The sequence below is a fragment of the Drosophila pseudoobscura genome, chromosome X, assembly GCF_009870125.1.
Source record: "Drosophila pseudoobscura strain MV-25-SWS-2005 chromosome X, UCI_Dpse_MV25, whole genome shotgun sequence".
Lineage (NCBI taxonomy): Eukaryota > Metazoa > Arthropoda > Insecta > Diptera > Drosophilidae > Drosophila > Drosophila pseudoobscura.
In genome coordinates this window covers 52,601,802-52,627,868 of record NC_046683.1, presented here as the reverse complement: position 1 = coordinate 52,627,868, position 26,067 = coordinate 52,601,802, and the positions used below count along the sequence as shown (strand labels likewise).

Sequence of the window (26,067 nt, the reverse complement as noted above, 5' to 3'; positions counted from 1 at the left end):
GCGCGGCTTCTTCATGAAATTAACTCCCGTTTCACTGCTGCTGTTGAGTAAATCCGCCGCCTTGCGTTTTTGATTCTGAAAACGACAAAAATATACATTAGAGTGATTGGAAACTATGAGAGATGCAGGCGAAACTATTACCTCGTGTTCCTCCTCTGTTAGCGTGGCAAACACAAAGTTTTTGGCCCTGGCCGTCTTTACGGAAACAGTTCCCGCTGTTCCGTCCACATCGCCAGCACTTCCCTTAGTAAATCCAGCCAGTTTGGTGAGTGTTTCGTTGTCCCGCACGAGGAAGGAGCCACGTACCGTGCCCTTCTGCTGCCTTCCAGTCACAGTCTTTGAGATCAGGAACGGGGAGCTCTTCTTCATCTCCACCGTCGTCTTCTTGGCTGTGATTATGTTCAGCCTACGAATAGAGTTTCCGGAATTGCTGGTGTTGTTCGCCACGGCTGGAGATAGGGGGGTGGCACCCTCCTAAATGATACAAATTCAGAAACTGATATCCATACGATAATCGATCTTGCACTCACCGCTTTCAGTCCATTCTCCAGTAGGAGCTGCTCGCGTTCGTAGCGAATCTTGCGCCACATATGCTCGTTCTCCTCATCGCCACTGCCCTCGTTGGCCTCACCGTTCTCAGTGCGCTGCTGATCCTCTAGACTGAAACCACTATCGACATTTTTCCAGCGGAACTGGCGTTGTCGTACGGCTCCCTCTTCGTCCTCGAAAAGCATTTCTTTGATTTGACGCACCTCCCGTATATCCTGGTCGAGCATTTTGCGTCTGTGAAAGAAAGAAATCCCAATGACATTTGTTTGTTAAGTCTATCCTACGTTTATACTTACGCATGGATTTGTCCGAGTTCGCTGCGTAACTTTTCCCGATCGAACTCATCTTCATCGCCCAGTTCTATGTCATAGGTATCCATGTTCTTCTCGTCTTCGTCGGCGGAGCCCCACTCAGACTCGGATAATTCCGCCTCCTTTTCCATAAAGTTTGATGCTCGCAGCTGGCGATCTTTTTTTGTCATTTCTACAACGATTTCATTCTCCTCGGAGTCATAGTCGACAAAAGTTTCGGGTATCTCCTCCACTGGTTCTGCATCGCTTCCCAGCGGCTCCACCTCCTCCTCGTCGCAGTCCTCGGCATCGCTCTCTTCGTCATCGGAGAAGCCTAAAGCTCTTTTCTTTGGCTTTTTCTTGGTGAGTTTCTTGTTGCGCGGCTTCTCTGTCTCAAGGGGTTCCTCCTTTGTCTCCTCATCACTGGACACAATTTTGTTGGCTACCTGTACCGGCTGAGAGTCTTCTTTAGGCTGTTCTGTCTGCTGCGTGGGCTGCTGTGTTGCAAAGGTGCCTGAACAGAGGGACTCCAGTTCTTCGGGGGCTTGGCTGCTTGCCATTCCAAATTGTGTCATGGGAATCTGACTAATCAGCGCCGTGTCCGTGGAGGGAGCTGCTGAGGAGCCCATTTGGGATTGCGGGAATTGGCCAGAGCACAGGTCGAGCAGTTCATTCTCCTCATCGCTGGCAGTGCGCCGGGTCTCCGCATCGAAAAGTTTGTGGGCAGACAGTTGAAGCTGAGTGGCCGTCATTGGTGTGGCATTGCTGGGCGGCTTTGGAGTCTGTAGAAGATCCAAGTCGTCCTCATCAGAATTGTCATCATCCTGGAAGGCTCTGATGATTCGATTCCTCTTCTTTCCAGCTGGATTCTCCTCCTCTGGCTCACTTTCTTCCTCACTTTCACTGCTATTTTCCGATTCAGGTGTAACATCTTCAACTTCAGCATCTAATTGAACATCCTCTTCAGCATCAGCTTCATCCAATGCTGTTTCCTCGCCTTCTTCTAGTATCTCCTCGTCCTCATTGATGGCCACTGCAGAGGGGCAAGGCTTTTCATCCGGCTCGTACTCCTCATCCACATCCATGCCTTCCTCTTCGTCGTCTTCTGCTGCCCTTTCCTTTTCCTCTGCCTGCTTTTTGCGCAGATCTTCCATGCGCTTCTGCGTGATACGTGACTTGAGTTGCTCTTGCATTTTCACATAGGCCGATCCAGGCGTGGCATCCTTGTTGACTGGCTCCTCCTCATGCAAGTGAATGTTCACCTTGGACATCTCCAGTTTACCATGCGCCGTAGACAGGATGCTAAATGGAAATTGGCGTTAGTCGGGGGTGTTAAATGGTGGCATCTTCTACTCACTTGACAGTCTCCGTGGTCTTGTGCTTCTTGGCCTCTCGTGTTTTCATCAGACGTTGTAGCAAATCGTCAACTCCGGTTGATTTTTTGGCAAACATGTCGCCCGTTTCCAGATCAATCAGCATTGTGGCATCTCCTTTCAACGAGGGACTCACATCCGTGCTTTTCTCAATCTTCAGCCGTCGAATGGCCTCACTTATCCGGGGAGTAGCGGGCTTAGAAGGCGGCGTGATATTAATAGTACTTAAATCCAATCTGGGCAGCTCAATAACTTCCGTGACGAGGCAGTCTTTGGTGGATAATCCCACCCCTGGTTCTGGTAGACATTCGCTCATTTCCGCGAACCTAAGTGCAGCTGCAGCAGAAGTAGATGCTATTGGCTCTTTCACCTTCTCCTCATCCATAGCAAGGTCTTTCACTATCTCTTCGGCTATTTCTTCTGACTGCTTCTTCACTTCGTCTAAGATGTCTGCCGCTTCATCCATTATACCAGGATTATCTTTCATCTCCACAGGCGCTTCATTGTCATCCGAACCATCCTCATCATCGGGTTCCGATTCGGACTTGAAAAACTCAGTGGCCTCCTTGGCGCGATCGTCCATTAGTTTTCTGCAAATGTAAAAATAATGAAACACAACTTTCCGATGGATTATACAGTACTTACGCATATGCCTCCAGTTCCTCTCTGTTCATACGCAGGCCCATCGATTTCCTTGGCTGTTTGTTGGGCATGGGACTCCCCCCGGCCATGGCCGTGGCCAGAGGTGTATTGATAGTGCGGCGGCTAAGAAACTCCTTCAGGGTACGCGGTTTGGGCTGGTGGTAGGGCACACTGATGTGCGCCTCGCGATGCAACCGCTGTTGCTCGCTCTGAATGGCCTGCATAGTGTCCAGCGCTTTTTTGGCCGATGCCTAAGAAAATGGGGAATCGGAATTTGGTTAATAAATTTTCCAATCTCTATTGAACGGAGAAATTTACCCGCACTGCCTTGGCTTTCTTAGGTGCCTCGGCGTGAAATTCAGTGGCATTCTCTTGCTCTCCGCCGGACTCCTCTCCGTTGCTTGGCTCCGGCTCAGATTCAGAGTCCACTAGACCTTTGAGTTTGTTCTTTGCGGGACTAGTTTTCTCACCGCTTTGCTCTTTCTGGGATTCGTCATGGCTGTGGCTTTCGCTGTCGCTGTCCATTCGTTGTTTCTTTTTCTTTTCACGCTTGTTCTTTTTCTTTGGCTTGTCCTCTTCCTTGGGCCCCTGCGGTTCTCCCTCACTGTCCGTGTCGATGATGGCAGATATCTTCTGCTTGGCTTTGGGGGCCATATACTCCTCATCTTCTTCATTAATGTCTGGAGAACGAGGCCTACTGGATTTCGGCGAGATCTGCTCTTCTGCATTATCGGGTTCCGTTTCGTTTTCATCATCACTGTCTGGGAGACGCTGTCTTCTGGATATGGGGGATATCTGTGCCTCTGCCTGGTCCACCTCTCTGCCCACCTTCTCCTGCACTGATTTTCCATCTTCCTCATCATCGCTGTCCAGAAATCGCTGCCTCCTGCTCTTGGACGCCACTTTCTGGTCCTTTGCATCGGAGATATCTTCATTTTCGCTGTCCGACATCATCAGACTCTTGCCACCCAACAAATCTTCAGCGGAAACGTTTTTCTCGTCTTCCTCCTCCACTTGCAGCTTTTCCATTGAGTCTTCTTGCTCGTCATTTTCTGCAGCCGTTGCTGTTTCGGCAACCGTTTCGCTCATGTTTCTGGGTCACTTCTTTTGAGTTAAAGTAAAAAACACAACCAAAAACAATCTGAAAACGCACACTATTATGATTGTGTTTTGGCGCGAAATGTGTTGAAAGTCGCGGGAGCCAACAGCTGATGGGCACAGTGCTGTAAAGTGTTTGAAAACAAAGTGTTTGGTGCGAAACACGGCTAATCGGATTGATTTCTGAATCGGAATTTCTGGCGAAAATTCCACAAGAATCACAGTATATCTGATCTACTACAAATTTTTAATGATTGCACAGCCCACATTCAGCTAAATAAACTATTTAATGGCTGGTTTTTAACATTTTTACTATATTAGTGATTGCTAGGCATGCCTACAGGTGGCGCCACTGAGAATGAATCATTATTTGAAAATTCAAAAATTCCTGTTGCCAAAGTTTGATTTAAATCTGTATTACTCAGAGCTAAGTGTCTACAATTTAATTTAGTGCCAATCAGTGCAACAATCTATACAATTTACATGTTAATTCATATGCAAACCAATCAAATCAGACACCGTGAACATCTGCAAGGCAGAGCCAAAGCATCACATCAACCTTTCCACAGTACAGCAAACGAAAGTAATCAGCGAATGAATGGATTTGCATATCTAGAGGTACATATACATATGTAGCTGTTCTCTTGTTGCTGCTGCTGCTGTCTCTGTGATTGTTTGGCTGGGTTAGCGAATTGTTGCAGTTGGGTTGCTGCCACTGGCTGGCAGCGATGCTTTCTCCGCATCTCTTTCTTGCGCCCGGCCATTTCTCTTTCACAGTTTGCAGCCCCCCTAGAAAGGCTGGAGGTCTTTTGGCTTAGGGTCATTAAGTAACCCACTGCTGCTGTTGCCTAATGATAGCCCTCGTCGAGGGCCCAGCGACCCATGTGTATCCCCAGCCCATCTACCCCCCTCCCCACCAATATCCGACTGAATAAATAGCATTAAAATGCAATTATAAATGGCCTCAGCCACAAACGCATCCAGTCCAGTCGACTTCAGGTTTTGATATCAATTAACGATGGTTTCTCGGCTCTGAATGAAAGCAAAAGGCCGAAACCCAACAACCAAAACCGAACCGTTTTAATGGGTGTCAAATTCCCCAAAGTCTTTTCACTTTACACGCTCCAAAGATCGCCGCATTCTGGGCTCACTCACACATTCATTCTTCACGAAAAGTCCGTTCGACTTTGATTTGATTAATGCATTTTTGAATGTCTTGGAACGCGAGGGGGGTGACAAATGCCGGGTTGCGCAACGCCACCGATGAATCCTAAAAAATACAAAGCGTTACGTTACACAACTTTTAGAAAGATTGAAAGAAAGTGAAGCACACACATGGGCATCGCATCATTTATGTATCTTATGGTTTCCGCTTTGCAAATTTATAATATATTCCCATAACCATACTCAGCAGGGGCTTAATCGGTCGAGAAATTAGCGGGGTATTGACAACTCTTTGATGCTCTCACTGGGAGCGGGAGAAACCGATGGAGTTATGGCTGAAAATAGTCTGTAATAGGTGTCTATGATTCTTTGCTGATTATGTCATTGTATATTCCATTTTATTCCCAGAAGAAATATCTTCAAGTGGCGGCTACTCACAGATAGATTAAATCATAATGCTCATGCTTATGGGCCATGAGCCAGGCATTTGTATCTTTTAGCTTCAGCTTGCGCACCAATTAGCATATTTTTAATAACAATAACAAGAAAAAACAACTCCACAATATCTCGACTTGGACCGAGCACAATTTCTCTTTCATTTGGCCAAAAAACCGCTTAACTTGCGGCCACTATCGTATCTGTGTATCTGTGATACGGAGATATCTCTGTCTGTGTCTGTGTCTGTGCCTCATCTTTTCTCATATCTGTAGCAGAGATTTTGCTGTTGGCCACTTACGGTATTTCTGCGCCTTGTTGTCGCTGTCGCTACCTAATTTGCATACGCACACAGCCAGATATCGGTGTCTATATAGAGGGAGATATACACATAGTGTCTGCATGTGCCACAGTGTGAAACGAAAGTGAAAATCGTCGAGTGTGAGTGTTTTGTGCTAAACGGAGAGACTAGCCAAGCCTAGCCCGAAAGATACACATAACTTCCAAATGTCTTGTATCAATATTGATAGCCCCCAAAAATCTTTGTGGAATTGGAAATTGGTCTTCGATCGACAGCAAACAAAGCCCAGCCATCAGGCTGATGGATGCCCGGCCTTTGTACACTGCAAGGCGTTAGGAAGCTATTTTAAAAAACTCTCTTTTCTTTTTTTTAGCCAGGCTATATGCAGCTTATGCAATCGGCCATATCGGACATAAGCCGGACACAGAGGCCTTTCAACGCCTTTCAACTGCAGCTCTCGACTGGTGATCGGATCGGATCGGAGTGGATGCTGATGGTGATGCCGGGGCTTAGCTCTCGACTCTGTCTCTCGCAATTAAATGCAAATTGACATCCGCGGAGTCCAACAAAAGAGCCAAAGCTTATCCAGGCTTGTAGTGTTGCATGTGGCACATGTATTGTAGCGTAGCTGTTCCTTGGCCCCAGACCCAGACACGCCTTTTGGCTCTGTCTTTCGTCTTTCGCCTGACTTTGGCTCTGTCTCGGGCCTTTCGATGCTCGATTGAGATTTTTGCCGTTTTGCTTTTAGCATTTCTTGGCTTTTGGCGAGTGAAAGTGATATATGGCGCATGACTCAGGCTCCGTCCACGGCCACGGCCACAGCTCGACTCCCATAAGTAACCCGAACCCAAGCCCCAACCCGTACCCAAGTCATATGCATAAAATAATAATTAAGCGCCATTTATGCGGCCAACCATCAGCAGAAGATATGGCCAAAAGGGCGCAGCAGCCGCCAACAACCGAAGAAACACCGAAACCAAACTCAAAATCAATTGACAAGTTTCATGGACACAGAGAAATTCACCGAGGAAGTGTCGTCGTGGGAGTAATATCACCATAGGGACAGAAAGAAATCATTCGAAATTAGTGAAGCTAAGATTCTTGGGTACCAATCGCCCCCCACCAAGGGAATGATATTATTATAAATATTGAAAAGAAATCCTAATTCCTGCTTTCTGTTTTAAAACAAGTACAATTTATATTCCCTTACAATGAATTATACCAATAAATCAACAGAATTTTGAACTCAATTCCATTCGATTAAAACAAAAGTAATGTTTAGAAGGCAATCATCGGCTTAATCTGTAATAAAAATCAACATTTTCTTGCCTCCAGATAGGAGGCATATATTTTGTTTGCCAAGCAGTAGACAAATTATCCAACAGTCTGGTGCCAAAGTGTGCTGCCAGCACCTGATCTGCAGTTACTACAGTCTGGAGTGGAGCAGCATTCCCCCCCAGCATTCACCATCGTCTATAGCTGCAAAAGTTCATTGTCTTTATAAATGTGTTTTAGGGCCTGGCGACAGACTCAACCCAACGGAAAAGCCTCCAACAATAACAATAAAAGCCATAAAGACACTCAACAAATTGTGGCCCAGCAGCAGCAGCAGCAGCGACTGACAAAAGAAATGGAAAGTAAAAAAAGAGTGGAGATCAGATCTGTAGAGCGTTCGGGACGCAGAGGTGATTCCATTGAGCTCGTTGACCGGGAGACCGGAGACCCGTGCTGGGGTGCACGGAGGGCGGGGGGGACTTGCATAATGATTGACATTGTTAGGGCCAGACCCCGGTCGACAATAATTTGTCGATAAACAATAAGAGCTTAAATTGTGCTCCGTTATAACTGCACTGGCATCGGAACAGGTGGGAGAAAGATACCAGCAAACACCCGAATCTCGCAAAACACCGTAGGCCAACAGGTTTCTGTATTTTCCAAAAAAAAAACTCAAAAAAATTAACTAAATGAACTCGGGATTACCTCGGGCTATTGTTGTCAAAATCAAGTGAGAAATGTAGGAAACGGCCGAAAGATAAAGATTTTTGGGGGAAATGGTAAACACGTTTAGTGTTGGACAAACTTTTATTTCATTTTTTAATATAGTTTTTATATTGTTTTTATGTTTGCATAAAGTGTTAAGTAAATTGTAAAAGGCAGTGGGAATATTTGTATATTTTTATAGAGTTCTTCTGCAACAGAAAGACATGAAGATTTGTAACTGGAAGAAAAACTTTAATGTATTCTAGTTGAAGTGTACGATTTGTATATCAAATTATCACGTTTATCACCATCAGATGGTTCTATAAAAATGCAAATAAAGAGTGAGAGTAAGTGGAGATCTGAGAGCTGTTAATCATTCAATAAAAGGTAGGTTCATGGAATGCTTAACTCTTTTCCAGATATTGCCTTACTTTCCCTTACGAATTACATCACATCTGAGTTCTCTACGCATAAACCATTGCCTTTCCCAACCAAGCGAACTCCAAGCGAACCGCCCGGTTCGGGGCTTAATTTTCTAGAAAGAAAAGACAAAACAAACCGAAACAGAAACCGAGCTGGATCTGGGCCTGCCCACGTACCATCGAGATCGAGATGCGTCAGGCCGTGAGGCATATCCGTAACTCAATTAGCATGCCAGGCACGTCCCTGACCCAATTCCGTTTTGGATGGCGGATGGCGGATGGCAGGGGCTGCCAGCGTAACCACAGCGAATCACAAAAAGCATTATTTTGAATTCAAACAAACGCATTTATGCTGGTGCTGGTGCTTGTGCAGAGGATCTACGTCATTCGAAGCCATGCCTGGCCCCATGCATGCCCCATGTGTGCTACGCTGTATGTGAATCACCCCGGATCCAAGGCAGGGCAGGGCTGCGATTGGCGATTGGCACTGCATGAAATCGAAACCCCCAGCACACGGAACTTTCGATTTCTTTTGGTCTGGCCCAGAGGCGGAGGGCCAAGCAGACAGACAGCAGACCCTCCCTCCATGCTGTCATCGCTTGGGCAGCCAAGGTGCTTTGGCCAAATGAAAGTTCACAAAGATTACTTTCTTGGGGCTTGGCTCCGCCTCGAGACGGATCAATTGTCGTAGATACATTTCGCATTTGGTATCTCTCTCTCCCCCTCCGATTTGGGCATTTCTATTTAATCATCTGCGAGAGTGTGCCGGCCTGGCAATTTGTGTAAGCATTTTTGTGCCATTTCATCATAGGAAATTGGCCAAAAAATATCTCCCAGTGGAGTCTGGTGGCGGGTGACACATTTGCTTTTGGCAAATTGATCAAATTTGGCACAAAGTTATTTGTTGGTTTCTTGGTTTGGGTTTTCTTTTCGTTTCAGTTGTGCAATGCGGAGCATTACCTGGCCCCCAAGGCATTCCCAAATTGGCCAGCAATCATTTAATGGCTGCGTTTTGTTAAACAATCTTTAATCACTAATAATAACCACAGTTTCATGGAGCATAATTTAATTGAATTAAGTTTTAAATAAAATGCTGGTTGCCCCATTTCTATAATGGGAAAATCGTAGAAAGAGATTTCATTAAATGTTCAAAAATACTCGTACAAAGTATTAATAAAAACTGCCTTGATTTTCGAAAAATTCTTGAGATTCTTTGATTTGCTTAAAATAACAATGGAATATGGGGAAAACTTTCACAACTCATTCTTGGGGGAATCTCTTTTGAGAACCTATAAAATAAACAAAGGGACCACAGCCCCAACAGTTGTGCAAATAACACAATCAAATATTTCCACTTTTATTCAATTAATTTCTCTCGAACCAAACAAAAGACTTAAGCAACGAACTTGCTCGCTCAGATAAATCAACGAGAAACAAGGGTACAAAATTCCATTTCGAAATGATTTCTTTTATCAAAAGTGCAGGAGCAGCCAGACAATAAAATGACTTAATAAACTTATTAAATAAACACAAAGGTTAAATTAACAAAAAAACAAAAAACAAAAACAGAAGCAAACAAAATTTGCCGCAGCGGCAGGCATTCCGTTAACAATAATTACATATGCATTATGTCATTAAGGGGGGGAGGGGGTGGCGGCGGTTGGCATTGCATAATCATAATTTAATTTTCCAATGCATTGGCCAGAATAACAAGAGGCGTCAAGAGCCAGCCGCACGCCCCACAGCCAACCGAGGAGCCCCGTTAGCTGACTCAGAGCCAAAGCCGGACGTGGACCCTTTACGAATAACAATCGAAATTAGGCAATCGTTGAGGTAGTGGCCCGATCGTGGTGTGCCCCGACGTCACCAGTTACCTTGACACAACCAGGCCGCCTCTGCGATGGGCCTTTTCGATGGGGTGGGATGGGCTGGAGGAGAGAGGGGAGGGGAGTCGCTGCAGTCTTGTTGCCAAAAATAACCCGGCAATGCTCCCGCAAGAAAGAGCCGCAGAAAGCGGCCTGAAATGAAAAGTTGGCCCGAAACTTGTTCGGTTCGGATCGGATCGGGTCGTGTTTTGAGCCAAAGAATAGCCGAAAACGGCATATTTTGCATTCAGCAGAGACCCAGAGAGAGACAGAGGGATCGCGAGAGAGAGCAGAGGGGCAGAGAAGCATCGCGCAGACAGAGAGTGTTGCTCCAGAGAGAGAGATACACATATATATAAGCAGTGCGCGCTCTCTTTCTCCAACGATATAGTCTCTCCGCCTTGTCTCAGACACCGCTCGAGCGAAGCAGCCGTAAAGGGGTCAAAACTTTCACGCGATATAAAATCTTGGTTAGAGATACGGCCGGGCCGCATTTTCATTTCAACGTTTGTGTGCGACGAGTCGTCTTCTGTCTCTCCATCTTGTGTGTGGCGTTTCGAGTGCGTCCTGTCCAGCGTCCAGCTCATCGCGACCCGCTGCGCGTCCCGTGTTCGCTGTGCCCCGAATATAACCCATATATGAAATTGGAATAAAAAACAAGCGAACAACACTCTCGATTTACTCTTTTTTTCAATTTGTGCATCGAACATATTCGAGATCAGATCCACTACGATCCGATCCCATCCGATCCAATTAAGAAAGCGAAACAAGAAAGGAAACAGCTTTCAACGTGATCCGCCGCTGTGCCATCCACACCAGCCAAAGCCCCCAAGGCCAAGGATTTACAGTGCCCGAAGGTAAGACACGATCCACAAGTGAGGAGGGAGTCGTCAAGGAGTTGAGCTCAATGGAAGTTCGATATACTTACGATCATTGCATGCATTTTTTTTTGATTTTTTTTAAAGTTACTTATTTGTTTGCTGTGCTGTTATTTTTGGCAAACTTTTGGTATCTGTGATCTGTGTGTGGTTAAAAGTGTGACAGGATAATTGTCGATCATTCACTTGCTACTTTGTGTGTTATAACCTCTATATTCAGATATTTTCCTCGCCATTGAACACAACTTATTTATTAAGATATATTTATTTATTAATTGGCCAATTAGGCGTACTTTTTTCTATCTGAATAATGGCTAAAAAATTATAAAATAATACATGAAACAGGAAAAAAGTCTGCAAGCCACCTACTGACTCGTCTTTTCCCCTGGCAAAAGTCGTATCTCTGGATTTGAAAGAGTACTAAAAGGATTTTTGTGGGTTTCTTTTTAAGGCTTCGCTGATCATTGGATCAGTTGTAAATATCTTATACAAAGAGTTCAAGACTCCAACTCAAATTATCTTTATTTTGGCCGTTTTCCATTTATCATAATTAAAGTAAATTAAAACCTTATGAAATATGAAAGATTCCCGAACTTTTAAAACCGCATTAAGCACTCCCATCTCTAATATATGTCTTTAAACTTCAAGGCATCAGCGCTTAGGGCAACACTCATCCAGTACCCGTTAGATGATAGCCGAAATCTGCCCCTTAAGCACTCATATATGAATGATATGATATAGTATCTCCAAAACCTAAGTTCTACTTGCTTACAAAAGCGTTGCAATCATTTTCTGCGAAAGAAGTGCCCAATATAGATTTTATTTTCGTTGGAAGAAAAGAACTGATCCATTTAGAAGAAAGTCGAGACGCATTATGCGGAAATATGGCTATTATTAATGGATAGTTAAAGAGGAGGTATACGCTGCTCTTGAAAAAGCTGTAGAGCTGTTCGCCAGCTAGCTGCCTGCTGAGGCATGCAACTGGAGCTGAAGCTGAAGCTGGAGCTGGAGTTTGAGCTGGCGCTGAAGATGAATCTAAAGATGTGGAACCCTTGGCTCATTAAGCTTCATTTGGATTTGCATAGCTCTCAAATCTTGCAATCGATGGGTAGAAGGGTAGAGGGGGCAACCCACCCACTGGAGGGGAAACAACACTTCAAATTCAAGTTTCTGCTGCAACTTTTGCCGGCTCTGGTTCTGGTGTCTCATGTTTGCTGCTCTTGTGCCTCATGCTGCTGCTGTTGGTGTTGCTGTTGCTGCTGCTGCTGGTGCTGCTGCTGCTGGTGAAATTTCATCGCGTTTCGCGCGAATGAAAGTCTGAAATTACCCGTGTGCCGCTTCTCATTCGCTGTCGTAGTCGCGGGGCACTGTGTGGCTTATGTTGCAGTTGCAATTGTAGAGTTTTCCATACTCACATGTGTTGCTGCTCTTTCTGCTGCTGTTTGATTAATATTGCGAATTGCTTTGTTCAAAAACTGCTCCACTTTGGATAGTGCATGAAAACAATTTCGCTCGGCACTCAGATACACACACACACACACACACACTTAGATGCAATCTGCAGATACTTGCGTCTGTGTATCTCTGGCAGTCAGCACGCGCGCTGATGCCTTTAGCCAAGTGGGTTGCTGTTGCTGTTGCTGTTGCTGCTGCAGACATTGCTCATACGCCGTGTGTGCCATTGCCACTTGTCATCGCTGCCCAAACATAGCGCCTGCCAATACTTTTAATTGATTCCACACAGACACACACACTAATACACACAGATGCACAGCGCGCACAGAGATACATTCTCATAGTGAAAGAAGCTGGGCCACTTGCTGCCATAATTACTGGTTTCTATTGCAGCAAGCTCACTCTCAGATCCCCGAGATCTCCAAGATCTCTGTCTCTGCCACTGCCACTGCCACTGGCTCTGACTCTGTTTCGGCCTCTGGGATGGCGACTGCGACTGAGACTGTCTCTGGAACTTGGCGACAATCTCAAATTAACGGCAATTGTCTCGCCGCCTTCTGCAATTTTCACGCAGTTTTTCCATGGCAGCGTGAAAATGTCAGGCAGGCAAACAGAAAGAAAATATTGAAAGAAAAACCAGAAAACAAACTTTCATTGGCAGCCAAAGGGGTTTTTTTTCCGAAAAAGAGATTTTTCATGCAACAGCAGGCACAAATTAGAAAAGAATTTGGAATAGCAATGGATTCGAATGGAATAAAACATCATTTAATATATGATTAGCTCTAGATAACTATTTGAACAAGATCCCAAGCAAATACCCCTCCCCAAACACAAAACCGCCTTTTGATGTGACCTTCCACAGTTCATACATTTTCCATCTCATTTTGTTGCTGAGTTTCTCTAATCAGAGCGACCACAAAGTGCTTTTCATATTCGTATTATTCTGTGAATAATTTTCAATTGAATTTCAATTTGATTTCTTTCCATTTTCCTTTGTCAGCAGCTCTCGTAACCCTTGAAAGCCCAGCCAGCCCAGCCAGTCACCCCCCCCAGACAATTGTCGGCTTGTTCATATCGGAACACAAAACCCCATTTGGCACCATCTATTCCGAGTACTCGAATCAATCCACTCGAATCCATCAACATCTCCATCTCCATCTGCAGCTCTTTGTTGTGCTGTGCTGCCGCCAAGAGCTCTTCATTAGCCGCAATCAAAGTTGATTTGAAAATATCAAGAAAATCATGGAAAATCAGTGAGATCAATGGGCGGGCGGTCGGTCGGTTGGTCGGTCGGTTGGTCGTAGATCTGTTCGTAGTTCGTATTTTTCGTATTTCGATTTTTTTGATTGAGCCGCATTTCGAGTACGAGTCGAGAAGCCAAACGAGAGTGCGGTGTGTGCTGAAAAGAAATGAAAACCACTTTCTTTGCATGCATGCCACAAAATACGCCAACACCACAGAGAGCGCCCAACAATTTGCTTGCAACGCTGCGAGTCGCCGTTCAGGCAAGCGGAACATGCCGCTCCGTGTGGCGACAGCCGCAGCGCAGCACCGAAATTGGGTCACTAATTATTTCAGAGCAAAATGCAACCGGCTTTGGCTTTGGCTTTGGCTTTTGCTTCGGCAATGGCAACGGCAACGGCAACCGCTTCAGCTCCAACTTCGAGAGTGCAACAGTGCCACAGAAACTACAGCCTGGGCTTCTACTTGCAACTGCAACTTCTCCTCAGTCTCAGTCACAGTCTCAGTCCCCGACTTTGACTCGACTTCGGCTAACGATGCGTTGCAAGTAGAGGATATGGCATGCCTCAGATGGCCCAGCCCCCCCCCCCCCCTCCGGCTGCCACGTTTCTTGATTGCCTTGCTTTCTTTTGCCGTCTCTTTCTTTGCGGCATTGGACGTCGCCCCATCTCTTTCGATTAAATGGAGACCGGACCGGACGGACTGCTTGGGCAGAAAGTGCAAGCCCTTGAGTTTTTACTTTCGTTGGGCGCTGCACATTGCACTGTGCTGCTCAGATGGGGGTAACCGGTTCTTCTGCCCATTCAATGGTCTCAGATCCCCCCTCTTCCCTCTCCGTTGTGTGTGCGGCATGCCTCGCTGCTTCCTTGCAACTGGAGCTAAAGCGAATTTCGCGTTTACAGTTAAAAGAAATGGAAAGTACAAGGGAAATGGCCAAAAAAAGGAATGAAAACCAAGCAGGAACTACAGTGCCCCCTCATGCCACTCCAATGCCCAGGGACAGGGGCGTGGTGGGGAGAGGCGGGACAATTGTGGAATATGTTAATTGTCTTGTTTCCCGTTGCTTTATCTGTACCGCTGATCCTGGCTAACGGCACTTTTTTGCCAGTCCACTAATTCCACTAATAATCTCCATGGAGGGGTTGTCGGTCGTTGTTTCTGCATTTTTCGGCACTTTCTGTGTCATTTTTTCTGATGTTCACGCAACGGAAATGGTCAACAGCTAACGGGAATTCTTTGGCCAGGAGTCTGAGGACATGGTTCAATGCGAATTTAGGGGGGAAATTCAAGTGTAAAGCCCATTGGAGTGGGAAAGAGATCTTCCAGACAGGCTGGAGAAAAAAACTTCTTCCACTACTCAAAAAAGTCTTAAGAAGCCTGAAAAATGTTCCCATTTTGTATTTAAAAAGGCGGGTTTTGTGTCCATAGAAGGACCATGTACTAATATGCTTCTACCTTTTATATGGAGTGTTTTTTGTCTTGGAGAAGACTTCTTACAAGGCACTGAATACCATGCAAACAAATACAAGAAATTCCCTCAGCTCCAAGCCATTTCAGCAATTACAATTCCTTTCGGGGAGTGCCCCCAACCACCCCTATGGTTTCCTTTCTTTTTGCAATTGCCTCACTTATCATTTCCTATACAATACCTTCTCTCCCTCTCCCTCTCCCTCTCTCTCTCTCTCTGTGTGTGCTGCCACAGATCACCTACATATGCAAATCGCTCGCGGTGCCCATTTCTAATTTCACTTTCCCTATTTTGCGATAAATTGCGTTATCATTTTGTACGCACATGCGAGAGGCACGGTTGGAAAACTTCGCAGAAACTAAAAAATGATACAAAAAATAACAAAGTGAATGGAATGCCGTCGAAGTAGGGGAAGAGAGGACTGTGGTGTGGTGTGGTGTGGCATGCAACAATTTACTTTCATTTGCGAGTCAGACAGTGCCCCGGGGGCCTGGACTGCGTCTGCGTCTGCGGGTGCCTGCGCCTGCGCCTTATCGCGGGTTTGTCTTTTAATTGTCGCCTTGTCGCCAAAAACTGGAGCATAGAAAATTAATTGTTTGCTCTATTTTACATAATGCCCGGACAAAATGGCCTCGCTTATCGCCAGTATGCCCCACGGACATGGGTGTGAGAGTGGAAATTACAATGCGGGCTTTTGCACGCAAAAAGTTTGTTGCCTAACTCTTTTGTTTATGCATGGGAAAAGGATATAGGGGAGAGATTAGTACATTGTATGGACTTAGAGTTGGAAAGTGCTCCCTCTTAAGCGAGTGTAAAGGTATATAAAACTATCAATTACTTTCATAATAATCTCAATTGTTAGACAATATTACGCATACGTATGACAAAATTGACCCAAAATAAATCCCATTTATAGGCAATTACCAGTCAAAAACTCCAAACTGAAACAGTTTGAAAGCTGAAAATTGAATTAGCTAAGCCAAGCGAAAAAAGCAAACCACGTATCATCCGAAAAATACCTTTCAACATTCAGACACGTCAAAGTCAAGCGTTTTTCCCTGCTACTGCTGGCATTTGATGATCTGTAAGAAAAAAAGTTACTTAATAACTATAAAAAGCGACTGAACCGAGGCACACCACACACTGGAGCACTCGGATACTCTCGGTGATAAATTGCCCCTTTTACAAGACAGAGAAGACGACAAAACAAAAAAAAAAACCTTCAGCGGCTGTTAACATTTTTGCGCTTTTTCTTGGCCTTCTCCTTCTTGTGCTGCTCTTGCTGTTTGCTGTCGAATGAATTTCACTTTCACAGCATCCGATACGAGAGTGGAACCTCGTGATTCGACCGGGGGCATGGGCATGTGTAGTTAATTACGCATGCTGTGGTCTGGTGCTGTGGGGGACTGGGCTTCAATTTCTATGCCACAATGGCAAATAATATCGATCACTTACGGCTGCAAACGACCACAAAAATGACATCGAGTCGAGTGGCAACGAGGGGCGGTACGCGTATGAAAAGCAGCGGCAGCAGACACGTTCCAAAAATGCACAGACAGACACCGAGACGCACAGCACATCTGCAAGTGAAACTTTTACCAGCCGCAAATCGATCCGAAAACATTCCGAAAACGAAACAACAAATTCTGTTTTTTTTTGTCAATAATAATATTTGAGGTTCAAGCCGCTCCCAGTTCCAGCTCATCATCTAACCGCCATCAGGCATGTCGAACTCTCCCCCTCCCCAAAAACGAATTTGTCAGCTACTCAATTAATAACCTTAGACAAATATCCAAAAAGATTTGTATAAAGACATACAGACATATATCTATATCCATGTAGTATGCTGGAGAGGCCGGCCCCCGGCCCCTGGAGACTGGACGCCAGCCACTGCTCGGAGCGGGAGCTTTAGCTTCGACGGGGGATTTGTGAAAGCGTTCAATTAAATTAATGGACTTAACGAAGTCGTTTTGGCAAATGCCAAAAACAAAAACAGCACCAGCAAAAAAAAAAAATCCAACGCAACGCATTGAACGCATGGATAAATAATTACTTGTCCGAGGCATTAAATGCATTTTCGTTTTCTTTTAATTGACATTCGATGTCAATGAATGCCACGCGAGGCTCTAAGGAAAGTTGTCCTTATATGGAAATTTCGGGTTTGATGGAAATAAAGAAAACCGAAACAAAGCCTAGTGTGAATAGGAGGAGAAGCTTTTGAATATAAACTAGTTCATGGAGCTAGGCAAACGCTATGAATGTCATTTAACTGGAAAGAATATCATATCTGGCTGAGCTTTCATTGAACTAGTTTATCCATAGAAAATGAGAGCAAAAGTACAGCTTTACATGCTGTTTTATTTGATTTGATAAATTACTGGTTTCTTCGCATTGGACTTACACAGCAGGAAATGTCGTGCTTTAATGTGGGCTATTCAAATCCTTGGTGCCCGATCATTAACAATCGAAATCCATCCACGATTCGTATCGATATCCGGCTCATCAAAATACATAGGGGGTTGGGATCGGGACTGGGATCTGTATCTATGTACACAGCTCGAAGCCACGTAAATTACCAAGAATTAGAACGAGCTCGCTCTCGGTCCGAGTGGAGTGGAGTGTAGTGGAGATCTACTAGGAGTTATGTGAGTGCAGTGGTTCACCTAGTTTCCAGAGTGGACCAGTTGTGACCAGCGTCACGCATTGTCATTCAATCAATTGGAGACATCGGCGGAGACAACTGAGCTGAACCGCTTCTGCCCCTTCGGCAGCCTGCAGCGTGCTGCTTGCAACTTTCCGCGCAGAGACAACAACTTTTCATTGAATTTTCACTTGCAGCGTCGCGGCGCGGGCACTTTTCACATGATTTAATGTTTGCCTGCTGCCCCACAGATACTACTAGTATTAGGCACTCGTAAATATGCCTACGAGGTAGATATGGCGCACGGAGGGGGGGGGGAGAAATAAATGAAAAATGCTGAACCCCGAGGATCGTAAACTAATTAGTTGAAAACAAAAGTGGCACCTTCTCGCGCCGCACAAACAGAGAAGAGATTTCTTTCGAGTGTGAGCAAATAATTTTATTGTGTTAATTAAAAAAGGAAACAAGACAAAAGCAGAGGCCAAGAAATAATGCCCTTATATGCGGCATCTCTCAGAGGAAGAAGACTGTCGTCGTCGGACAGTGTATGAGCATGTGAGGGAGACCCAGAGACACACAGAGAGAGGGAGAGAGAGAGAGAGAGAGAGACACTGAGATCTCCAGCGAAGAAAAACTTTCACTTGCCAAACAGCAACAATAAACAATTCCATTTGGCAGTTACACATAACAACAGCAACAACAAAAACTACAACAATGAGCATTATAAACAAGCTCCATCAGTTTCGGAAGAAAAATTTGTGTCTTCTTTGTCTGCGATTGAAGTCGCTTGATAAGGAATTTGTTCGGGTGCCAGCAATTAGCAGAGAATACTCTTGCCACCGCCGAAAAATTTCGCCTGCCTTTTTCCGCTAATTGCCAAAAGATTTCTAGTTTTATATGCAAATCTCCAGGCCATTTGCAGGGGAAGAAGAAAGTGAGTCAGGGAAAATATTAGTAGTCGTAAATAACCTATAAATACTCGTAGTTAACTGTTAAAGAAGCAAGCCAGAGCCACAGCCACAGCCACACCAACAAGAATGATCGTGTCAGAGCTGCTCGGAAAGAGAGGGAGACAGGCCAATAAGAACGTAAAGCTCGTTCTTGTTCAAGGCTGAGTAAGAGAGAGGACTCAAAAAGGGAGTGACCCTCTCATTCATATAAAGTTCTAGAGTGAGAGAAGGAGAGAGAGAGAGAGAGTTACCAGCTCATTCGTTTTTACTGTAATTCATACATAAGATTCTAAGCTGCTGTTTGGAATGAGAGAGGACAAGCATGCACTTTACTGCAGAGAAAAACTGTAAAGAGATAAGGAGAAAAGAAGCAAAGAAGATTGCATAATCCGATCATCAGCTGTATGTAGGGTTCAAGTCAATTCCAACTGAAGTCTGATGGATATCTCTCCTACTCCTCCTACCCACTCCCCACTCCCCACGGATCCCCCCGCACAAAACATTTGACGGCAAGTTTGTGGTGTCCGTTACTGTTTCAGTGGGTTAATAGTACACTTGCTCAACGCCAGCAAGCCGGTTTACACTCCCGACTCCAATTCCCGTCTCCCAGCTCTTGGTTGGCCGTCTGCTGTGGCTCGTATTTTATGGCCAAGGCTTGTTAAAAGCCCATTTACATGTGTTTTGTGCTGAGAAGAAGAGTTGGGGAGTCAACTGTGGTACTGTGGAACTATGTGTGGAGTTGGTAGTTGAAACTAAGAGCCGTGCAATATGCTCCAACTGTTGCCATCCATCTGTAAAAGTAAAACTGCCAGGCAACAACATTCACCAAAGGCCAAAAAAAGAAGAAACCAAATGCTGCCCCAGCCGCTGCTGCTGCTTCTGCTGCTGCTGCTGCGGCTGCTGCTGCTGCTGCTGCTGCTGCTGCTGCTGCTGCTGCTCTTCTGGCGGCAAGTGAAATGCGTTCGCTGGGGCAGAGACGAGACCGAGACGCCACCGATACCATACCATACCGCTTACTTTTCCAAAAGCAGCGCGCAGCAGCTTCAGCCTTAAGCTGTGTGAAAGCTGTCAGTCTTTAGCGGCACTCAGACGCAGGCGCACCACCACCGTCGGAGCTGAAATCGGAGTCGGAGTCAGAGTCGGAGCCAGAGTCGGAGTAGAAGTCGGAGTAGTCCAATGTTAACAGCGACTGTTAGGCGGAATGTAATGCTAGGCTACTCCACTGTTGGGCAACTGTAAAAGTAAGGCCCGAGAAAACACTCGAAAAATTAATGGGCCTGGCCATAAAGTGCAGCCACCGTGTGGAAAACCAGAGACAGAGACAGAGACCGACCGAATGCGTTGGCGTTTCTTTTGGCTGTCTGTGGCTCTGGCTGTGCCGATCGCAGAGTACTGTTATAGTGAAAATAGAAAGTGGTTCCTGTTTGGTGCGCGCGAGTTTTCATTTGTGCTTTACATAAAATGCAGCTGTGTGTGTGTTTGTGTGTGTGTCTGCTCTTTCTTTTTGTTAGTGTGTGTGCATCTGTGAGTCTGTGTGTCTGTGCGTGTCATCTGACATGAAAAGTGGCAATTGTTGCTATTAATTTTGGTGCTTAATGATGGCCATAAAGTCAGGCTGCGGCTGCGGCTGCTGCTGACTGACATCCATATGTAGATACAGGGTGCAGCTGGCTGGCTGTTAGATTTTTGCATAATTAAATAGTGGAAATAGTGATATTATCTAACCAAAGAAAGCGGAAAATAACCCTTAACTCGAGTTTGAATAGCACTTCAAATATAACTGTGGCTTTATTTTTTTTCTGTGAATAAAGTTTGAGGAAAGCTCAGCTCCCATTTGGCAGCTTCCACTCAGCTGTTAACGTTAACGTTAACCCCCTCTGTTAACAGCCTACCACGGCAATTGAATGGCCTCAAAAATATCTTCGTATGCAAATCTGAAAAGCAATTCTGCAGCATTGTTTACCCTTGTTCCCCTTTCTTTTCTTGCAGAAACAACGAGAGGCAACATCCACCACAACGACGGAGTGAAGAAAGCCACAAAGAGCTGTCCGCGCCGTAGGAAGAAGAAGCAAACACAAAAAAAAAAAATATAGATAACTTTTTTGTTGGGTTCCAAATCGCCAATTTGGAATTTCAATTTCAACAGAGAACACCACACACATAGAACCAGATCAAAATGGGACACCACCTGACGCGACGCAGTTGCCTCTTGGCCATAGTTCTTTGCTTGATATTCAACACGAAGGTGAGTCCCAAGCCCAAACCCAATCCCAATACCAATCCCAACCGATCTGTGGAAAGTGACAGCCTTACCCATCGATTTTACAACCCACTCGATGGATTTCTACGATGGCAATCAAATATGCTTGTGCATAATTTCAATTAGGAAACGCCAAATGCTGTACAGTTAGAGTCCGATAGAGGAAGATCAGAGATGTGGCCCACTTTATAAGAGACATGAGCGCCGAGGCCGGCTGCGGCTGCGGCTGTGGCTGGGACAGAGGCTGTTCTCCGCCGCGAGCTCATTTCGTATGCAGTGGAGCCCCGGCCCGGCCACAGCCATAGCGGATCTCTTCACTTTCGACTCAATCGACTACCGTTTTATCAATAGCAATTCGAATGCAAATCAGTGCGAGTGTGCCTCTATTGATAGATTGGGTCTGTGCCGACAGAAGAGTCGGAGTCTGCGATCCGATCGGACGGGAGAGCCTCTACCTCTATAGCGGTTCTGCTGGCAGATCAATATCAGTCGGTGTCTGAGAGTAAGTGAGGGTTAGACAAGGCTGAGGCTTAGTGTGCTGAGGTAAATGTAACAGCTGGCATTGAACGGCAGTTTGCTAATCATTGCAATTAGTGATTGGAAATAATCCGACATATACTAGCAGAGAGAGAGAGGGAAATTATATGAAGACTTAAGAGAATACAGTATAACCTCTAGGAATATGAAGGTACAGTGGAAAAATCGTGAAAGACAAAAGATTGTAGGATATTTTCAAGTTCAACTTTCATTCAGATATGAAAATATCATCTTCATGGGAAGTTTATCCTATATTCAAATTGTAAATAGCCATTTCATAATTTATATATTTTTCTTTCTGCGAAAAGTTAGACAGAAGCTTACAGCAAAGCTCTCAATCTATGGAGGCTGTCAATCAATATAGGAAATGCCCATACATTTGTTTGATTTCTTGGTGCCTCCAAGCCTCAGACCCCTACACGCTTTCGATTGATAAGCATGCCCAAAACACAGTGTTTTCTCGCTCGCGCCCCCCCTCCCCATCTCTCTCTGTGGATTGGCTGCCATGTAAATCGAAACATCAGTGGGTTATTTAAAGCGCATCAATCACTGGCCCCCGATGGAAAACACACACACACACATGCTCCACTCCACGCCATTTAGCCACTGCAATCACTGGCCGACAGTCTGTGAAGCTATGGCTCTGCTCTGGCGCTGTGGAGATGGTCAACTGGCCGAAGGAGATGATGATGGCCAAGGCAGCTGCGTGTCTGGTCGGATCCGATCTGCTGCTGGCATTGGTGCTGAGGTGCTGTTGTACTGGGGTGCCGAGGCGGCGAAGAAATTGCAGTTATGCTCTGATTTGTACCAGTTTTGACTTTCTTGTTTATAGCGCATTAATTCACAGAGATTGCTTTATTATTTATTTATTGTCAGTGTTTTCTTCGGGCCGGGAGTGAAATGCCCGGTCCGTCGGTCCGATCGAAAGAGAGAAGAAAAAAAACTGATTACAAATGCCATCCGAACATCGGGCAAACGATCGATCGTTGGGGCCACAGAATCGATATTTACGAGCATATTGCCATTGATAGAGATATCTCTCCATCCATTCCATTCCATTCCATTGGCATTGCGTGGAATGTCCAAAAAAAAAAAAAAAAGAAAAAAGAAAGAAAAACAGCAAAGTTTTTTTTGGTGTCTCTGTTTGTTGTTTGTTGTTTCGTTGTTTGTTTGCTTTTCTTTGGTCATTTCACTTTCAAAATCATCTCACGACATCTCAACGCGTGGACAACGGCAACGGCGAACAGCAGCCACCGAAATCCACACCGTCATCGTGTTGGCTTTAACTTTCGGTTTTCGTTGGGTCTCCTCTAGACAGACATCCGCTTCCCGTGTGCAGCCAGAGATCCATTAAATTATGAACCAGATGTGAAACGGGAATGGAAAAAGCCCCAAAAGAAAACGAAAGAAAGTGACAACCGAAGTTACCTCCCCACCCTCCCCAAGAGAGTGCGGCGGGGGGGAGGGCTTGTGCGTGGAGAGAGCCATCTTTCAGTGGGTTTTTGTCTTACGCAATGGGCCAAGCTCTGTCATGCTTTCAATTTGGTAAGCAAGCCCCCGCGACGCCACTCCGCTCCAGCAACCATTTAATTTCAAAATATTTAAGCTGTCATGTAATTTTCAACGCTTCGCGTCGCTTCTTTCAAAATGTCGTCGCACACAATTTGGGATTTTCTGCGGTTTCTGGCTGCGATTCCGATTGCATAACCCACATATCCAATTAAATGGCAAAAGTAAGACAAGCTAACAAGCTGCAGCCCCAACACACTCGTAAATAGGAGGGCTTTCCGCAATCCTGGTAGCTGAGCCATAACCCACCCCAGTCTCAAATCGAAAGAAAGATCTATGTATGGCGTACAATTTTTGAAATGGGGAAAGAGCTGACGCTTAGGAAGTGGCTGAGGATTACAGATCTATAATTTTCAAATCATTTCCTTCCAGTTAGGAAAGCTCCGATCTCTTTTTTACATTCAACTAATCCTCAATCTTTCTATCCTTACAGCATCTGGCGGTGCATGGCGATGCCTCACACATCGAATCCGCCGCTTTGCCACTGGAACACAGAGCCGGCTATGGCCCGCCGGCGCCCATTTATGGCGCACCACAGGGGCCACTGAGCACTGGAGCCACCAATGACCTGTCCGAGGAGGCCTGGCCGCTGGCCAGCACCAACGACAGTCCCCAGATCAAGCACTTGCAGGTGCAGTGCGAGAAGACCCACATGCGGGTGAACATCGAGTTCGACCGTCCCTTCTACGGCATGATCTTCTCCAAGGGCTTCTACAGCGATCCGCATTGCGTGCACCTCAAGCCAGGCACTGGCCATCTGAGCGCCACCTTCGAGATCTTCCTCAATAGCTGCGGCATGACCAGCTCGGCCAACCATAATGCGGCTGGCTATGGTGCACCCACTCCCTCAGGCAGCTACGTAGAGAACACGATCATCATCCAGTACGATCCATATGTGCAGGAGGTGTGGGATCAGGCCCGCAAGCTGCGCTGCACCTGGTACGACTTTTACGAGAAGGCCGTGACCTTCAGGCCCTTCCAGGTGGACATGCTGCACGCGGTGACGGCTAATTTCTTGGGCGACAATCTCCAGTGCTGGATGCAGATCCAAGTGGGCAAAGGACCATGGGCCTCTGAGGTCTCTGGAATCGTAAAGATCGGTCAGACAATGACCATGGTGCTGGCCATCAAGGACGATGAGAACAAGTTCGACATGCTCGTCCGCAACTGCGTGGCCCACGACGGCAAGAGAGCCCCCATCCAGCTGGTGGACCAGAACGGCTGCGTTGTCCGGCCAAAGATCATGAGCAAGTTCCAGAAGATCAAGAACTTCGGCCCCTCCGCCTCTGTGGTCAGCTTCGCCTACTTCCAGGCTTTCAAGTTCCCTGACTCCATGAACGTCCACTTCCAGTGCGTTATCCAGGTGTGCCGCTACAACTGCCCCGAGCCCAAGTGCGGTCCCGGCCTTCCCGGCGGCGAGTACGGTCTGCCCCAGTTGGGCGGCAACGGTCTGTCGGAGGAGTATGGTCCTCCAGAGGCATACGAACGCAACGACTTTGCCCTGGGCGGTCTGCCCCCAGCAGCATATCCCGATCCTCGCCATCCCGCCTCCGATGCCACCGGCGCGTACTCCGAGAACCAGCCCGATGTGGTGCCCTCGCCCCAGGCCCAGACCTCCTCCGCTGTTCCCACAGCTGACTCTGCGGCAGGACCAGGATCTGGCCCAGCCAGCTCCCAGTCGCCCCAACAGGCACAGGCCAACAGCAACGAGCTGGGACTGCCTCCTCCGCCACTGCCCGGCCAGCCTGGACAGTACAGCACCGTGAAGCGCAAGGATGACCTCAGTGCCGGTGGCAATCTCGTGTCTCTGGGCGGACGCCCGCGATCAGTTGAGGGTCTCGATGACTTAAGGGGCGTGCGCCGACGTCGCGACACCATGGACATTGTGGTCAAGCCGCAGCGCATCTACAAACGCAATGCCCAGGAGATGACGGACGTGAACACGAGCCGCATCATTCAGGTGGTGGCTCCGGGCGACGTCAACTTTGCCCTCAACAGCAATGCCAGCAACGAGACGGTGGTGATCCAGTCAGCCCGTTCCGCCGATGCCGAGACCATCTGCATGTCGGTGCCTAGCTTCGTGGGTGGTTTGGTGATGCTGCTCCTCGTACTGGCCGTGGCCTCTCTAGTCGCTGCCTTCCTCTTTGTGCGCGTCCGCCACTTTGATCGCAAGGGCGCGGGCATGGCCTATGTCAACTAAAGGAATCAGAATCAAAACCAGAATCGAATTGGGATTCAGAATCATCAGCATCAGCATCAGCATAAGCGACGACACGGCGTGAACAGAAAACCAAATCAGTTTTATGTGCACTAAATGGATTCACCCTCGTCATCCTCATCATCCCACTCCTCCACACTCTATTTATTTTTTTTTGGTTATTTATTGAGTTTCCCCCGACTCGAATGGTTTCTATATTTTACCACAGAATGCCCCTACACCTACAATGCTTAACTATCAATGGTTTCCTTAGTTATTAACGAATCGAACTTGAAACATACGGAATTGCGGCGTAATTTCGTGCATTGTCAGACTTGTTAAGTTTCAGTTATACAATTATATATAATAATGAAAGATATCTGGAACCAGATAAGGATAAGGCGTCAAATGTTACATATATATTATACATACATATACTATATCGTAATCGTTTATCGTAAAAGGCGGCAGACATGGAAAAGCAGAAAATCGTTTACAATAAGTTAATATAGCAGATGTATATATTAAATTATTTATTTATTACTTTATTTGATAGCTGCGAATGAATAAAAAGTTTACTTTTATTAACAATCATATCTTTTCGAGTGGGCTTTTGCGGTCTACTATTATTATCGCTGGCTGGCAGCCAAACAAATGCAATCCTTATCATTAGATGATGAAATGTTCTTAAGGTAGTATAATACCAATATTATCAGTTGGGGAAGCTTTTTTGCGAACATTTCGATTCAGA

The 26,067-nt window shown here is 46.0% G+C and overlaps 2 protein-coding genes and 1 long non-coding RNA gene across 7 annotated transcripts in view; 2 read left to right on the top strand and 1 right to left on the bottom strand.

The window, feature by feature from the left end:
• Claspin (claspin) overlaps positions 1–4,079 on the bottom strand; it is a 4,245-nt gene extending 166 nt beyond the window's left edge. The window contains exons 1-7 of the mRNA XM_002135065.3: positions 3,173–4,079; positions 2,858–3,105; positions 2,197–2,802; positions 846–2,141; positions 531–783; positions 142–474; positions 1–75 (exon numbers count right to left, since the gene is read on the bottom strand). The exon at positions 1–75 is cut by the window's left edge and continues 166 nt beyond it. Of these exons, the coding sequence (XP_002135101.3) occupies positions 1–75; positions 142–474; positions 531–783; positions 846–2,141; positions 2,197–2,802; positions 2,858–3,105; positions 3,173–3,943 (3,582 nt within the window). The 5' untranslated portion in view covers positions 3,944–4,079. The remainder of the gene's footprint in view (positions 76–141; positions 475–530; positions 784–845; positions 2,142–2,196; positions 2,803–2,857; positions 3,106–3,172) is intronic.
• Positions 1,080–7,102, top strand: LOC117185020 (uncharacterized). Its single transcript, XR_004470515.1, has 2 exons — positions 1,080–1,202; positions 6,226–7,102. It is a non-coding gene; the product is annotated as an uncharacterized lncRNA (long non-coding RNA).
• A 3,394-nt stretch (positions 7,103–10,496) lies between these two features.
• On the top strand, positions 10,497–25,907 carry dyl (transmembrane protein dusky-like). Of its 5 annotated transcripts, none has more exons than XM_033384454.1 (3): positions 10,497–10,976; positions 20,743–20,998; positions 23,553–25,907. In XM_033384454.1, exons 2-3 carry the CDS (start codon positions 20,930–20,932, stop codon positions 25,317–25,319), a joined length of 1,836 nt encoding a protein of 611 aa, XP_033240345.1. In that variant the 5' UTR covers positions 10,497–10,976; positions 20,743–20,929; the 3' UTR covers positions 25,320–25,907. The 5 variants fall into 5 exon arrangements, with proteins under 5 accessions (XP_033240345.1, XP_033240346.1, XP_033240348.1 ...); XM_033384455.1 differs by lacking the exon at positions 10,497–10,976 and adding an exon at positions 19,700–19,994; XM_033384457.1 differs by lacking the exon at positions 10,497–10,976 and adding an exon at positions 20,043–20,142.
• Positions 25,908–26,067: the final 160 nt, after the last annotated feature.